The sequence below is a fragment of the Hyperoodon ampullatus genome (genome assembly GCF_949752795.1).
Source record: "Hyperoodon ampullatus genome assembly, chromosome: 15".
NCBI classification, from domain to species: Eukaryota; Metazoa; Chordata; class Mammalia; order Artiodactyla; family Ziphiidae; genus Hyperoodon; species Hyperoodon ampullatus.
The window spans coordinates 28,129,506-28,146,507 of NC_136928.1; the positions used below are offsets into that span (position 1 = coordinate 28,129,506).

Here is a 17,002-nt window from a genome sequence, read left to right on the forward strand (position 1 = left end):
TCCTTTTAATTTAGAATCCCAATGTCCAGATAACTAATTTGAAGGAAATAAGAGTTTCACATTTAAATTCTTAAGATTAGGGAGTTCCCAGGTGGTCTAGTGGTTAGGATTCGGTGCTTTCACTGCCGTGGTTTGGGTTCAATCCCTGGCTGGGGAACTGAGATCCCACAAGCCACACGGTGTGGCCAAAAACAAAAAAATAAATAAAAATAAATTCTTAAGATTAAATACCAAGGTTGATCCAGGCAAGATTAAAGAAGTTCCTAATTTCTCTGGTTTTAAAAGCTTCAGAAGCAGCCCCAGGAAAAGATTCTTTAAGAGTCTTATTTACTCTACTGGTGTTTTGTTTTTTTGGGGAGGGAGCGGGCTGCACTGCACAGCTTGCAGGATCTCAGTTCCCAGATGAGGGACTGAACCCAGGCCTTGGCAGTGAAAGAGCCAAATCCTAACCACCAGACCATCATGGAACTCCCCTACTCTGCCACCTCAACTTGCCAGCACCTTATACGCCAACCTTTTAATAGCTCTTCTCCCTCTTAGTACCTCATTCACCTATATGGTTTTAATTACAACAGACTCTTGGCATTCACAAGCCATCCCTCTCCCCACCCTATTCCTTACTCTGTGGCGCGTAGTATTTTATCATTTTGCTCAGGCTGTAGCTAAGTGTGAACTGAGTGTGCAGTGAGTTTAGTGAGCAACAACAAAAAGATGTTGTGTTCTTCACTCCACTCTTGCTGACTGTGAGCTAACTCTTGTGCTGTGATGGGAGTAAGAGATCTAAAAAAGTAGTTGTTTTTTGTTTCCCTCCATTCACCCTCTATTGTTAATTGGTGCATTCTAATCTAAAGAGATAAAGAATCAGATACTAAAAATTCTCAGTCAGTAGGCTTATGTCTGAAGCATGGCCTCATCTAAAACTTTACAGTACAGGGCTATGTCCAGCACCTAACAATCCAGTGAATTATTTTTTTGTACCTTTACAACTCCCCACAAACATATTAAATAATAATTCAAGTGGTTTAAAAAGCAATTCTTGTGGTCTACAGAAAGTAAAGGCTACTTTGTCTTTGTAGTTTCAAGTTAATATTAAATGACTTGCTAGGAGCTACCTTAAATGGGTCCTGGCAAAAATAGCAGATGTTACCAGACGCAGAAAAAATATCTTTCTAACCCATTAAAAAAGTCAAGCAAGGTTTTACGCAAACCTACCTGAGCCAAACATGCTGTACTTGAATTTTATCCAGAAAAATTGAGAGTTTTAAGAAATCTTTGACCTGTACCAGGTGAAGCAAAGCCAAACACTGTCATGCCTATGACTTCCAGTAACACAAGAAGAATCCCCAAACTTCCCAAGTCTCAGTGGTTGTAGAGAAGCCTGTCTGCAGAGGCCAGCAAGTCTTTAATAAATCAGCCACAAACACATGGTATTTTAAATATACAGTAGGAACATTTATTTTAACACTTCTAAAAGATATTTCTCCATGCCTGATGATTTGATATAAAAATCAAACCCATCATACTTTCCCCTTCAGTCTCTCTACATCAAGGGCAATCAGAACTTTGTACAACATGAATATTTGCTTCTGAAACAAAAATTACAAATTAAGTGATAACAAAAATACACAAATCAACTGGACCCTAAACGAATTTCTAATGAATATTTTCCCCTTTCCCCCAATCACCTAGAGCTTCTTTCTTCAGCCTCATTCTGCTCCTTTTCCTTTCTTTGCTTGGCCATGAACTTCTGTTAAAAGCAATTCATAATATATTTATTAGATGTTGCTTTGCTGTGTTACAAATGTATCTAATATATTTCATTGTATTTACAATTTAAAGAGCTTGATCCTACAGAATAAAGATTAGAAACACAGTGCCTTACATTAACATTCCTTCCTTCCATTTGTGAATCATCTGATATTTATGATATACTTATGCATTATCTTGATGCTTGGGGACTCAGTGGTCAACAAGATAGATAAGGCCCCTTACCTCATGGAGCTGACATTCTAGTGGGGGAAGAGAAACAATAAAAGAATAAACAAGATAATTTAGGGGGTGGTGGTAAGTATTATAAAGGAAAGAAAGACTGTAAAGCAAATGAGATTGACTGCTTTTTGGGGTGGGACGAGTGTTCTACTTTAGCTAGGTCTTTCTTTGTCAAAGGCCTTTCAGGGAAGCTGTTATTTGAGTCGAGACCTAAAAGATGAGGAAGAACCAGCTATCCAAGGGGGGTTGGGAGAGGGCAAAGGAACAGCAATATAAAGGTGCAAAGGCAGCAAAGGGGCCTTTCATGTATGAACAAAAAGAGAGCCAAAAAAGCTGAAACACAGTGAGCAATAACAGTGAGGTCAGAGAAGCAGGAAAAAAAACAGATCATGTAGGGCCTTACAGACCCACAATAAGTTTGGATATTAGTCCAAGTGTAATATGAAAGCAGTGGAAGATTTCAAGTGGAAAAGTGACATGTTAAGAGCATAGGTAGCACAGCACAATGTTTCAGGGCATAAGCTTAGAATAAAACAAAGATAGGTTCAAATCCTAAATCTGCCACTAACTAGCTATGTGATCTTGGGGATTAGGTACTCTTTAATCCTGTTTCCTCATCTTCAAAATTGGAACTGATAGCATCTACCTCATAAACTTGATTGGGGGATTGAATAAGCTTCCAGCAAATAACAGCTCAATGAATGTTAGATGAGTGTCTGTGCCACAAATTCAATACAGAGGATATATAAAGCAACTCTCAAATATTCAGGAGGAATCAGAACCACTGTTTCAACTATGGCTAATGATGATTCTCTAGAGTTCTAATCTAAATGTGTCCCAAAGACATGTACAACTAAAAAGAGGGGTGGTAGTAGTAAGGAAATGGATTAAATAAAGTTAAGTGGATTCTTTGGCTAGACAAGTCTGAAACTTTAACATGTTATGTGTCCATGACTCTGCAAGAGGGCATCAGAATATACAGTTTCCCACACTTTAATGGAGTGTCACATGGGACTAGTGATATGCAAAATCTACTCTGGCAAACGCTGCCAGAGGAAAAGGAATAAAAACTAGGAGTTACTGGCAAGATACAGTGAAGGACATGAATAGTACTTTGAACTTGAGAGGAATAAACTTAAGAGGAATAAACAAACCTTAAAAAGTTCTTCCAAAAGGAAAGAATGTACATTTTGTGTGGACACTTTTTGATGAGTTAAAAATAAAAAATATCTACCTCTGTATTTTGCTTATGACGTGTACTCCTGCAGTGATTTGTCATTGCTTTTTCACCTGAGTAGAAGAGGGAACAAATTGGACAGAAGAATCCAGCCTTCGGTACAAGAAAGTCTATATCTAGAGGACAGGAAGAGAGAGGGGGAAGAGGAAGGAAAAAAATTAACGATAATTTATCTAGAGCTGTGTTAACTTATCTAAACATGATAAACATACTAAGCACAGTATACACTTATGTACAAACATAATACACACTGTTATATATCTAGGGATTAAGAGCAATTAAGCCTCTAATCACAAAACAGAAGTCTTTATTTTTATACAAATTCTGTAATATTCCAGAGCCTCCAGGAATGGCAGGGAATTCCTTCTATTCTTTTCACTGGAAAAGAATCTGGTAGTCTTTGAAATAAACCTCTTAGGAATCCACTGTTAAAATAAAACAGGGAGAAGAGGCAAAATGATAGTCAACTGTCTGCTTGAGGAATACAATGGGTAAAATAAGGTGCCCCTTAGCTCATCTGAGCTGGCCATGAACAAAGTTTGCTAGCTAAGCTTTTCCAGCATGTCGTACTCAACTGGAATTTCTGCCTGGGCAGGTATAACTCAATTCTTACCAGAGCAACAAACAGAGTACATATCCCAGACTTCAAGAGTGCAATAAAAATATCTTTGCCAGGTAAAAACACAGCTTAATAAACTGTTCTCAGAAATGCCAGTGTGCAAAGCTTGCTGATTTCCACTCTAATCATCTAAGCAAGGTCCTCGCATTGCTCATCTAAACAACAGAACACTTATTACGGTTCTGCATTTTTATTTCACATGGATAAGGAAAAAATGTCATTTTTACTTTACCTTCAGGGAGATCAGGTGCCACTGATTTCCCCAAAGAAAAGTCCTCAATCTTCTGGCGTTTTCGTTCTGGTTCTGAATCCATTAATCCAGATTCTTCATCAACTAAAGTCATTAAATTTTTCAAGGAAAAAAAAAGTTATTCAAAATAGATTTATAGATTTTATACTAAGTGATGTTATCTGAAGCTAACATCAGATAACCTCTGCCTTCAAAGATTAATCTATGAAAAAAAAAGATTAATTTATGGATCATCTCTCTAAGTAAACCATTCTTGCTTGGTTAATCCCACCCGACTATTCTTCCAAGAGTCTTTATATAAGGAATAAATGGGTAAATCTGTTCAACCTTATTAAATAGATTCAAGGATATGAGACTAAAGCTTAGCAGCATATTTTATTTACACATTGTTCAGGAAAAAATTTAAAAGGTAATGGAAGAAGTTCAAGTTCTATATTACTGGCAAGAGTTAACGTGTGTATGCAAAAGTGCTGGGGTGGGAGAAGAGTGTGGATTGAGGGGAAAAGGACACGAGCAGAGAATACTTCTGCTGTCCTGTATTGAAACCCTTCCAACCAAGAAAAACAAAGCCTAAACTGATGGACTAAGACCCTTGTTACACTGAATCACAAGTGAAACTACAAACATTCAAACCCAGCAAAGTGAATTAACATGTAAGAAGCACTCAATGTTATCAGCAAAATGCCTAACAGGATCTTGGGGGAAGACAAAAACAAAAACTGGTTCCAAGCAATTCTGGTTACCCTAAGTAGCTGAAATACCTAACTGTTGTAAAGCACTGGACAAATCTTTCTCACATATATATCATTCATTTAGCTTTTACCTCATGTGAGACAGGCAGGTCAAATCATTATTATCCCTATTTCTTCACAGATGGAGAAAGCAAAACCAAAAGAGGTAAGAAACTGATTATGTCCAAGGATACATAGCCAATAAGTGACAGAGACTTGTGACTTCAAGTTCAGTGCTCTCCCCATGTAACCGGGCTACTCTTTCCCAAATCTGAGGGGATGGTTAGAAACTATGAAATCGTTATTTACTGTTCTCTTACTCCTTGCATTTTACCAGTCATCAAGTCCCAAAGAGTCGATTAAAAAGGCTGTCTCGCTTTTCTTGACTTGATGCTTAAAATAGCCTTCAGTGTCTTGCTACAACCCTCAACAGAGTAATACTTTCTCAAACACATTTGCTGCTACCACTCCAAAGGCACCTTTATCTAATAATAACAACAACAATAATACATATTATATATAATTACATCTTTTAAGAGATTAAAACAAATATTTTAAGTTTTAAATTATTTAAAAAATGACTTTTTCTTAAGCTAGGTTCTTTCATCAAATATATTGTCTATTAATGAAAATAAATGGTTACAAAAGCAGTAAAGAAATGATTCGTTTTCTATTCTTCTGTTGAGATGAGGCAGTTCTAAGCAAGCTGGTAGCTGAAGTTGCCCTATCACAACAGAAATCCCGAGGCGGGAAAGCCCTCATGAAATTATGCTAGAAGCATTTGTCAGTTAGTGAAACCACTGACTATGGCTTGGTATCAAGAAGAGGTTAATGGAGAAGAATAAACAAAGGAGGAGCACCCACTTAGCCAAGGGAGAGATCATCAAGGAAGAGGACATAACCAACAGTAACAAATGATGCAGAGAAGTCAAATAAGACTGAATTAAGAAGAAAAAAACTTAATCTAGTATGACAACAAGCAGAAGGGTTTTAGGTTTTTATTACACCTGGTTAGGAAATGGGAAAGGAAGGAGGCCCAAATAAATTGTGGAGCAGCACTGAGGACCCAGCTGAGAGCTAGGTGAATGAGATTCGACTGAATCACAGTTGGTAGTTTTTCCTTAGAGAACATAGGATACAAAAGCAGGAGGGCAATGAGGGTGCTGTTTTCAAAGAGAATGGTACAAGGGATTTAGGATTTTGCTATGAATATGTGGACACAATGACAAATACTTGTTAACTGGAGTATTCTAGACACTGTTCCCTATTTGTCTCAACATAAACTGTATTAATGTTATTAAGACATCTTATTTAATTCACTGGCTGCCTGCTTGGCAGCATCCAGAAAGCAAGGGACCTGGTGCACAAATAAAAGCTAGTTAATAAATAATTTTTACTTGATGCTGCAACATGGTCAGAATAACCTTTCGTGGATCATTTCCACGAAAATTTGTCCCATTCTATTATAATAGGACCACATATTATTCTCTATTATCCCATTCCACTATGTTCCATTATCTCTATAATTGCAAAGATAAAAATCTTTATCCAGATCTAATCATTAATGGGCTGCCTTCCCTCACTCCCTCAACTCCCATCCCTGCTCTGTTGACTCTTCTTCTACTTTTCTTCTTAGACAGTAGATCTGTGGAACTTTAACCACCTCCTCATATTGTGTTACTCTCTCCCCCACTTCTATCAATCCTGCTTTACCTTCACTAATTTGGAAGGCCTCTTCATCTTTTGCTGGTTCTGCCGTAACAGCTTTTTCTGATGGTGGCGTTTTCCCAATTCTAACTCTCTTGGCTGGCACTTTAGCTTTAAAGAGAAAGTCTAATTTACTGCTACAGTAACAGTGTTTAAATTGCTTTTAACTCTGAATAACAACTTTAACCTTTTTTGCAAACAAGATAGATATTACTCAAATTTGGGAAGGAAACCTATTTCTAATATAAAATAGGAGAATTCTGTTTTTAAAAATTCAGCACTAGTCTAAGCATTCTCCTTTTATTTTCCCATTTATCCTGATCAAAACTCCACCTTCCCACCTACTTTTCTCAAGGAGCCTACACACATTTTTCTATTTTGTTCAAGACTGTGGGACCTTGCTAGTATTTTTTATTCTTAGTTTGGTTAAATCTTTCAAGATTTTTGTATTTGAAATTATTTTGATCTCCCTAAAGTACTGAAAGTGAGCTGACCTATTATTCTATACCATCAAAATATTACTTAAAAGTGAAATGGTACCTTCACAAATTTTCCCAAATCCTAAGTCTAAGCAAAAACTAGGAGGCAGGCTGGTATAAACAGCCTTCTACTTATCAAAAGCTGTATTTTCTCAATAATGCAAATATATCATTTTCATTCCAATTCTAATCTGGGTATTCTAGTTTGCTTTCTGGTTTTGTTATCTTTTCTTGAGATATAGTAACTTGGGGTAGGGTCTGAACTAAGAGAAATTTGTGAAACTTGAACATATTTCTTTGGAAAATATCACTTGGCCCTAACTATCTGTTGGCTTATGTCAATACACAGTGAAATTATTGGTAATGTTGTAACATATATTTTAAAAAATTTTAAATGTAGTCCCCTCATAAAACAAAAGCTACCACTTCTGAGTATCTACCTGCTAAGTGTCTTTCAATCATGGTTTTCAGATCTTCTTCCATAACATTCTCATTTTCTGGACCCACTTGGGACAAAGCTTCAAGTTTTGTCTTCTTTGTGTCCACAGCTCTCTTTTTTCTATCCCCTCTTTTATCGGTGGGATGGTCATGTTTGCTTTGTGTTAATTCAACTTTTAAATCATTGTCTCCATCTTCCTCCTCTCCAACTTCATCAACAGTAACAAAATTAAGCTCTTCTTTAAGGTTGTTAAAATCTGCCAGAGAGTCTTCATCCTCTTCAGTTACTTCATCTAATGTCACTAAATGCAGATCACTGCTGTCATCCTGTATTTCATCTACAGTAACTAAAGCAGAAGGGTCTTCAGGCATGTGAGAAGAAATGAACCCAATGGAATCCCTTCCAGTATTTTCCTCATCTCCTTTAGTATTTAAAGCAGCAAAACTTATGTCTGCCGACTCATTTAAAGGTAGCTCTTCTACTTCTCCAATTTCATCCACAGTCACCAAGCGTTCCTGTTTGAGAAGATCTTGTTCTTCAGCCACGGACAGTACAGTAACATCTTTAGGTTCACTGTGGGAAATGCAATCATCTTGATCGATTAACTCATCTAATGTAAGAAGTGAATTTGAATTTTTTACCATTTCTTCCATATTTATTTCTTCTTCATCAATTACTTCATCCACAGTGACTAGAGCTTGTGCTATATGTGCAGCTGCATCTTCTTCTTCCCCAATCTCATCCAATGTTACAAAAGATAATTCTCCCTCAACAACACGAGGAGCAGAGATTTTCCCCTTCTTCTTCTTCAAGTTAAGTTCAGAGGAAGGGGTATTTTTGAGAGCTTCTTTCCTTTTTCCCTTCAGTGGATTCTGCTTGGCTTGAAAAGGATTCACTTCTTCTATAACTTCATCCACAGTAACAAATTCATCCAAATTAAATGTAAATAAGGGTTCCTGTTGGAAAGGTGAAAAAACTCACAGAATTGTGAACAACTACTGATAACTGGCTAGGTTCCATACAGTCTCAATAAATGTGCATGACATATCTATCATTTGTGAGAATTTCAGTATAGAGATGTTTCCTAAAGCTGAAATTAGTTATTTTTCAAAGCCCCACAAACAATCCAAAGAGTAAACAATGCCAATGGTAAAATCCTAACAATATCAATCTAATTCCACCTTTACTTAATTTCAGTAAGATTACAATTATTTCCTAAATGATGTGCGAATTGGAAATATGATGTACAAAAATACTACATTAAGAGCATTTGTCAAACAATTAATATAATATAAAGAATTTACCATTCCATATGTTAAATGATATCTAGCAAGTGTTTTGGAGACTTCAAGGACTACTAAAAGAACCTCAAATGCAACTAGAAAGTTAATAGCTAACTAGATTGTTCCATCAATCAATTTATATACATATTTTAAGCTATGTAATACTAAGATACAGGCACACTTTGCTTTATTGCACTTTGCTTTATTGTACTTTGCAGATACTACTTTTTACAAATTGAAGATTTGTGGAAACCCTGTGATAAACAAGTCTATTGGCTCCATTTTTCCAACAGCACTTGCTAAACTTCATGTCTCTGTGTCACATCTCAGTAATTCTCACAATATGCAAACTTCTTCATTATTATTATATTTGTTATGGTGATCTCTGGTCAGTGACCTTTGATGTCACTACTGCAGAAAGATTACGATTCACTGAAGACTCAGATGACGGTTAGCATTTTTTAGCAATAAGGTACTTAATTAAGGTATGCACATTCTTTTAAAGACACAATGCTACTGTATACTTAATAGAGTACAGTATAGTATAAACATAACTTTTACATGTACTGGGAAACCAAAAAATATGTGTGACTCACTTTTATGAGATATTTACTTTACTATTCTGGTCTGGAACAGAACTTATAATATCTCTGAGGTATGCCTATATAAGATTTATATTTTGAGAAAGTTATATGTAAAATTTATTACTAAGACTTAATGACAAATATAACTGCACTTGAAAAAAAATAGTATTTGTAATTTGAAAAATGGTGCCAATTACTAAAGAAAATAAATTCCTGGCAGGCCTCCTACACATTTAGTACACTATCAATGGTCAATTACTAGTAAATATAATAATGGCATTACAATACATACCCAGTAAATTTAGGGCAGGAGGGGGAATCTGTAAGCAACTGTACTATCAATTTATTAAGCCACGGAAGAACCATAATCCTTACTTCTGCTTCTTAAACTACTATCATTTCTCCTTGCCCTAATAAAATAGACCCAAATTTATGCCCTACCAGGGGAAAAAAGTAAAATAACTGAAATAATATTCTATGAATAACAGAAATCTAAAATACCAAACAGCCAAATATAAATTGTAACATGTTTATCTGGCAGTAGAAGTCAGTACCAAGAAAGTAAATCTTAAAGCCCGTCTAGTTAGGTTAAATTGAGCCATACCAAAAGGAAAACAAAAGGGAGAGGACTCCAGTCAAATGTCAACCTCCTTTACATAGATGATTTTATTCTGTGTTACAACCCATTCCTACTGATGTGAGACTGGACGTGTCTTCCTACTCTAATCCCCTTTCCATCCCTGTGTAACTTTTTGTCCCACACCAAGAACAAACTATTTAGCCTAGCTCAAGGTAAGAAAACAAACTGGTGGTGGGGTCAAAAATATACTCTCTCATTCCTGTCCCTTGCTCTATATCAAACTAATTATTACAGGAGAGACACAAGTTACAAGGTGGACGAACTCTTTTATGGAATGATGGAACAGATGGGTCTGTGTTAGTAGATTGTTTCTTACCTCTTTGGGTTTGGAACTTCTACCAGTGGTGCTTTTAGAAGTCTTAGTGTTTTGCCCAGTCAAAGTCTGAAATATTAAATAAGAAATACAGAAAAACAGAATTTACAACTAGGTTATTAATGCTCTTTAAAACACAAAAAGAATTCAAAAAGCAAGTATTACCCAAACACATTCAATTATACAAATATTTAACAGGTATACCAAGCTAAGTCAACAATCATTTAACAGTATAGGCATCATCTCCATAAGTTGCAGTTAAATTCAGTTTTACTGTCTAAGATGGGCCATCAGTAAGCTGATAAAGGGAGCTTTAATTTAAAAGAGAAAACGGTTTCCCATTTCAGGAGCAGAGTGCTAAATCACCTCAGGAGATTCAATGCAGATTTTTTTTTTTTAATGCAAAGTTTTATTTCTGACCACACTTTATCCAAATAATGCTTTCACACCTATTAATAAATTACAGACTTGAGCTTATTATTCTAAGTGTCTACTGGCTTAAATCAATGGAGTCATTTAAGAAAGGGAAAAGGGAGCTTGGGGGCGAAGGGAGTGAGGAGATGAAAGCATAAAACAAGATTACATCTACTACTCCTTAGCTACAACAGAGAGCTAATCACTTCAAAGATTCTCTGAACATTCTTCCTACCCTCCTCACCTTATTGTTGCTGTCATCCCGTTTCATGACTGAAGGTTTAGCCTCTGTTTCCTGAGACTGTTTTGTAATATCCCTGTAATCCAGTTTAGAATCTTTGCCTTGCAGGGCTGAGATCCTTCCACTGCCTCCTCTGGTAACACTGCTCTGAGTCGGCTTCAATTTACTGCTGTTTTCAGCCAAGCCTGATCTGGCACTTGGAGGTTTAAGGAGACCCAATTCCTTGACTGAAAGTTTCTTTTCAGCATTTATTTGATCTCTGAGTACAGATTTTAGAAAACTTTTCTGGTTTTCAGATTTTGAAGCTGTAGCTTTTGCCTTTAGAGAAGAGACCATACCAGCCTTGATGCTTGATTTACTACTAGATGCATTTGATGCAGGCAGCATACTAATTTTACTAGTTTCATCAGACTTATTGGCCTGAACCACTCCTTTATTTGGGCATGCCTTGGTCACTGAGTTTTCTGCAGGCTTTTCTTTCACTGCAGCCACAATCTTTTCCAACTTCTCTGCAACCATCTTATCATCATTCTTTTCAGCCTTCTCTATTCGTATTTGCAGATCTATTCTGGTTTCCTTGGTGTTTAATTCATTCTCCTCCTTTTCATCCATATTACTTTTTGCAGAAATTCCCTTTGTGCTCACTGCCTGCTCATCCCCAGTGGAAATTCCAGGTACTAAGGCCACAACACAAGTAGATGGTACTATTTCTGAAACAGTTTCATGTTTGTCTACTTCAGCTACAGCTTCTATCATAGACTGTGTAATCGCAGAAAAGAAATCTTCTGCTTCAGATGGAGAGTCTTCTAGAATTCCTTTGATGTTCCTTTCTTCTATAAATGCACTATCAGATGATGATAATTCTGTTTCAGGGTTAATAATTTCTGCCTCTTCCTTCTCGAAGTCACTGGTATACACCTGCTGATTTAAAACAGACTGCTCTCCATTTTCAGTGAATAAGTCAATACTGGCTGGAGTGGATGCTACAAGAGGAATTTCCACTTTGACCTCCTCTCCTTGAGTTTCAACTTCAAATGTTTCAATAGCAAAGTCAGAGACACATAGTGCTTTTTCTGGTTCTTCCTCACAAGGCTCTTCCTGTTGTATAAAAGTTTCTATTTGAATGCTGGGAATAGATTCTTCTTCAACTTCACTAGGTTTAACAGAGGGACTATCAGCTGCTCTTTGCACCTCACTTTCATCAACTGGACGGTTTTTCAAGTCAGGGCTAAAAGTATTTAAAAACAAAAAGAACACAAACAAAAACACAAACAAAAATCAAACTACGATGAGAATTCAATCATCATAAATAATCCTGTTGATGCTAATTGTTAAGACTTCCTGATACAAGAGCAATAAGCATTGGGAAATCCAGCCAATCAGCATTATAATGGTTAAGAAGTTTTGATGTAAATATACAAATAACATAAAATTTAAAAAAGATCCTCCACTGCACTAAAGATTTCTTTTTAGTTCAAAGGAAATTATGGCAATATTATGACCACTGATACGATCATTTTACTCATATGAGTAATAACCATATCTTTTTCCTTCTGTGTCAAGTTTGCCTCTGAGACCAGAAGGCTGAATGTGAATTTGAGACATCTCAAATTATTATTAGGTCCTATCTCCCCAACAGTGGTAACTGAAATAATAAAATATGTTTATGGTTCGTGAAACTAATGATCCATGCTTTAAAATTTACAATTTTATAAGTGAGCCTTACCTAAAAGGAACAGAAACAGAAACTGATAGGCCACACTTATCTTAACCACGTCACCTCTTTCTTTTGGATGTGTAACAGATTTGTTTTCAATTTCCCAAGAACTGTATTTATTAGTAATACTTAAAAGAAAACTTTCTTTGGAAATATCTTTTAAATACTCTGTTGGAGATTTAAAGTTAGAGGCAAAGCTGATACAATCACCTTAACATAAACATGTATTCTTATTACAAAGTATGTGCCTTTGGCTATATCACAAGAAGAAATTTGTTAAAAGAAATCCTTCCAGTTACAGAGACTAATTTAAGATTCTAATACATAGCTTAAAATTTTAAGTAAAATTATTTAGAAGAAATGGAGGAAATACATGGCAAATATATGCAACTGATCTAATTCATCAAGGTCCTCCCAAATCCAACATAAAAATAAAAGTGTGCAATACAACTATTTTCACTGAGACAGAGACAGAATAAACTGTTTTTATATTAATGCTCCATAGATAAGAGATTATCCTGAATAGTAATAAGGAAAATCTTAGCTTCTGAAGACAACATCCAGCACGCTGTCAACACAATAACGTTTAACAAATACATCTGCTTAATTACATGAGAAGGTACAGGTTGGAAAAAGACTCCAGAAAGTGATCCTGCCATATCAATATCTCAGTGTTGACTTTTTCCTCCTACTCTTCAAGGAAGGAGGGGATGAGACATCCCTTTTGATATGCTTCTCAAAGGGTGGCTACATACTCTTTAGTTACTGCAAGATGGTGTCCGTGTCCTGAGACATTAATAATATTTCAGAAGTTTGGAAGAAGTAAGTGCTACCACATCAGGGTCTAATCATATGAGCCAATAAACTATTCCTCGCTCCTCCAATGATGGTAAGTTTAAACTTTCAGAGGAGAAAACTTTTCTAAGAGATCAGAGAAACACCTCTTAAAGAAAAGCCATTAAGGCAAAGAGTTTGAGGAATTTATTTAAGTTAAAAAGTCAGTAACCATAGACCTTTATCAAATAATATTCTATTCAACTGTATAAGCTATCCTTTGTATGCTGAAAGGGTTTAAAGGTTTGTATTTGAAATGGTTCACATCCCTTATATTAAAAAATACCAATGGCTGATTTTTGGTGTTCCAAATTCTTAGGAAAAGTAAAAAAAAAAAACAAAAAAAAAACTTGCTGCCAAGCACAAGTATAACAAAGAAAAAGTTGTGATATTCAGTTAAAGCAGTTATGTAAATATTATTTCTCAAGAAATAAGCTTTCATTTTTAAGTTACAAGACTCATTTCCAATAATGAACATTAAATCCAAACTCCTGCCTCATTACAGAACTGCATATTAACCCTAAAGGCTTCACAAACTAGAGCTATACAAAAACACCAATTTACTGGGCTTTAGAAGGAGAACAATGGAGATTTTGATTCCTGGCTCTAGGATATAGCAAGTCCTCCCCCTTCACCACATTTAAGGTTTGTCAGTAAATTTAAAAAGCTGTTATCTTTTATACAAAATGAATCACTATGCAGTTTCACACTTGAAACAGACAGCATGAACCTACTCAGGAAAATGGCTTAATTCCATATTTGTTCTTGTGTGCCAGTCTTTAAAATTATAGTGCTTTCTTCATAGGATTTATTTTCCAAAAATTAGTATCTAGTTTTCTGGCTGATATGGTAAAAACCTTCAGTGTTCATCAAGTTAGCTTGGAAAGTCAGTTTGAAATGTCAAAGAAATGAAATTATTAACACCAGAGTATAAAAAACAGTCTTTTAAAAGAACAAAGAAAACAAAATCATATTCTGGAAACTGGACCAAAAAAGGATTCCAGGAAGGCTGGGCTCAGGATAGGGGTATCTAATTTCCCACTCCCCTGTCCTACCCCATCCCTCCATAAAACCAGGGTTTCAAAATCTTCAGAGAAGGTATACAATAAAAGCTGGCCATGAGAACAAAGGTTAACACCATACCATACACTTTCTGAGAAACTTTAGACGGAGACATAACACTGAAGATCAGTATTTATTTCAGAGGGCCACTGAGTACTGCCCAACATTATTAATGAACTGGTGAACATTTCCTCTTGCACCCTTATTTGGAGCCTTAATCATATGATAAATAAATAATGTTCACATGGGGATTGGTTAAAACAGGGAAAATGTAGAATTTTATTAAATTATTAATATATCCATGTGAGATTTCTTTTAAAAAGGAAACAAATACTTTACATTAACTATAAACAAGAGGATCATATTAACGAATTAGCATCCACAAGTGCTTAAAAAAAATTACAAGGACCAGTATTTTCTCAGGATCAGCTTACTCCAATAATGAAATGTGAAGAATTCAGCCACATCCCATGTCTTTTTTCTCTAATGTCATACAAGTCAGAAAAAAACAACTGCAAAGTGGGAATTAAGAAATTATTAGTGCTAGAACTTTAAAAATTAGTAAGATTAGACAACTATTTGTAAATTCATTAAGACATATCTGATTTTAAAAGATAAGTGAAAACAATGAAAGAGAAAATGACCAAATGCATACAATAACTATTCTTTTGGACGTGAAAGAAACTGTCAAATGAAATATATAAAATGGATTTTTGGAAGAGCCTACTTACTTACCAGCCAGAGTTACTACAGCCAAACTGCAGGTCTATCTATACTACTACATGCAACATTGTTACTTATTCAGCCCTTTGCGGGCTTTTGTAGCAAACACTGCTTGCTGTTGGTTATTACTTCTTAGGCATGTAAATATAATTGGTATGCTGATGTGCAACTTAAAAAAGTCTGTGTGGATACGTATAGCCAACCTATTGCTTAAAGTTGCCAATATATTTTAATGTACTCATAATCATCTTTATCATTTAAAAGTCTCATTTTATAAAAATTAATTACTGAGAAGAAAAATCTATAAGACATCCTGTTTTTCAGGCATCTTATAATTAGGCAGTGTATCAAATAAAATAAACTTTCCATATTTAAACACTCAAACTCCTCTTTCAAACTGATAAGCTCTTACTACACTGACTAAGAAATAAGGGTAAATCACTTAGTATGAAAGAGAGAAAGAATTCTCTATCAGTGATTCCCAATGAAGAGCAGTAAATTCATTGGTGGGACAAGGGTGTGATGAGTGTGGTATTCATCAGGATGAGGAAGTCACTACGAAGAGGATATACTATATGTGGTCAAAAAAAGTTGTGAGTTTCCAGTTTGTATAGACTCTGAAGAACAACCTTTCAACCTCTGAAAATATAAAGCAGTGTACATAGTATTTTGTTTTATACCAAAATACACACTAAATATTATCTTTCTGGTTTTAAAAACTCAATGAAAATTTAAAAGAATTATACAAACTTAAAATTTACTACTGTGCCTAACTATTTTGGAATAGAAAAATCTAACAAGAATATAATACTGATGACAGAGTTGAGCTGTTCAAGAGTCTTAGCAAAACATTTCATAAAGAAGGCAAATTTATATCTTTAATTCAAACTGTGTGTACACATTCACTTCTCCTAAAAAAAAAAAATCAGTAAATATCTGAAAGAGACCAAAAATAGTAACAAAAAAAGCCCCTAGGTCAAACAGAGCCCTCCAAAAACCCCAAAACAAAAAACACCCTCATAACACTCATAAAAGATACAAACTTTTTGTTACTAGTGAACAATTACCATAAAATACAGCAATAATATTCAGTAATTAACTACGTACTATAAAAACTGTTAGCAAACTTAAAGCAACATACCTTTTTTTCCCTAGTTCTGGGTTTTTCTCAGCTTCAGCCTGTAATATAATTCCACATTTTATTAGAGGCTATTCTACTGGATTTAAAATATTTAACTCATCAATGCAGTGTTTTCAGTTCTTAAAATCTAAGCTAAAAAAAACCCCCATACCTTAAAAATGTATCAAATGTATCAAAACAGATAGTTTTCAGTGTCCACATAACCATCAGGTTCTAGAATTTTTTCCCCATTTTCAGATAAAGATCTCTAAATAAGATTATACAGAATAAATGACACACAGAAATTAATGAGAAAAATAAGTTTCCATAATGTTTATAATAAATAAGAAAATTTTAACTTTAAAAGCCTGGAAATACCACCTTTTGCTAAGAATAAAAACAATCAACCTGAAATATCAACATATTTTTGTGCAATTATTATTTTAAAAGACTTCTATTTATGAGAGACTAGTTGACTTAGAAAGCTTTCTACTCAAAACACATAGAAGTGCTGGACAAAATTTAACAATAATCCTTTTAAACATGTATCTGAACCACCAAGAAAGCAATGTCCTGGGGCCCAAAATGAAAGGAGGAATTAAAATTCAGTGCTTATGTAC

At 35.1% G+C, this 17,002-nt stretch overlaps 1 protein-coding gene across 1 annotated transcript in view; it reads right to left on the bottom strand.

The window, feature by feature from the left end:
* Window positions 1-1,436: 1,436 nt before the first annotated feature.
* The window catches only part of ZNF638 (zinc finger protein 638), a 69,466-nt gene continuing 53,900 nt past the window's right edge, over window positions 1,437-17,002 (bottom strand). The window contains exons 20-28 of the mRNA XM_079720609.1: window positions 16,404-16,441; window positions 10,930-12,154; window positions 10,275-10,340; window positions 7,453-8,407; window positions 6,540-6,644; window positions 4,078-4,179; window positions 3,224-3,342; window positions 1,686-1,747; window positions 1,437-1,586 (exon numbers count right to left, since the gene is read on the bottom strand). Coding sequence (XP_079576735.1) covers window positions 1,556-1,586; window positions 1,686-1,747; window positions 3,224-3,342; window positions 4,078-4,179; window positions 6,540-6,644; window positions 7,453-8,407; window positions 10,275-10,340; window positions 10,930-12,154; window positions 16,404-16,441 — 2,703 coding nt within the window. The 3' untranslated portion in view covers window positions 1,437-1,555. The remainder of the gene's footprint in view (window positions 1,587-1,685; window positions 1,748-3,223; window positions 3,343-4,077; window positions 4,180-6,539; window positions 6,645-7,452; window positions 8,408-10,274; window positions 10,341-10,929; window positions 12,155-16,403; window positions 16,442-17,002) is intronic.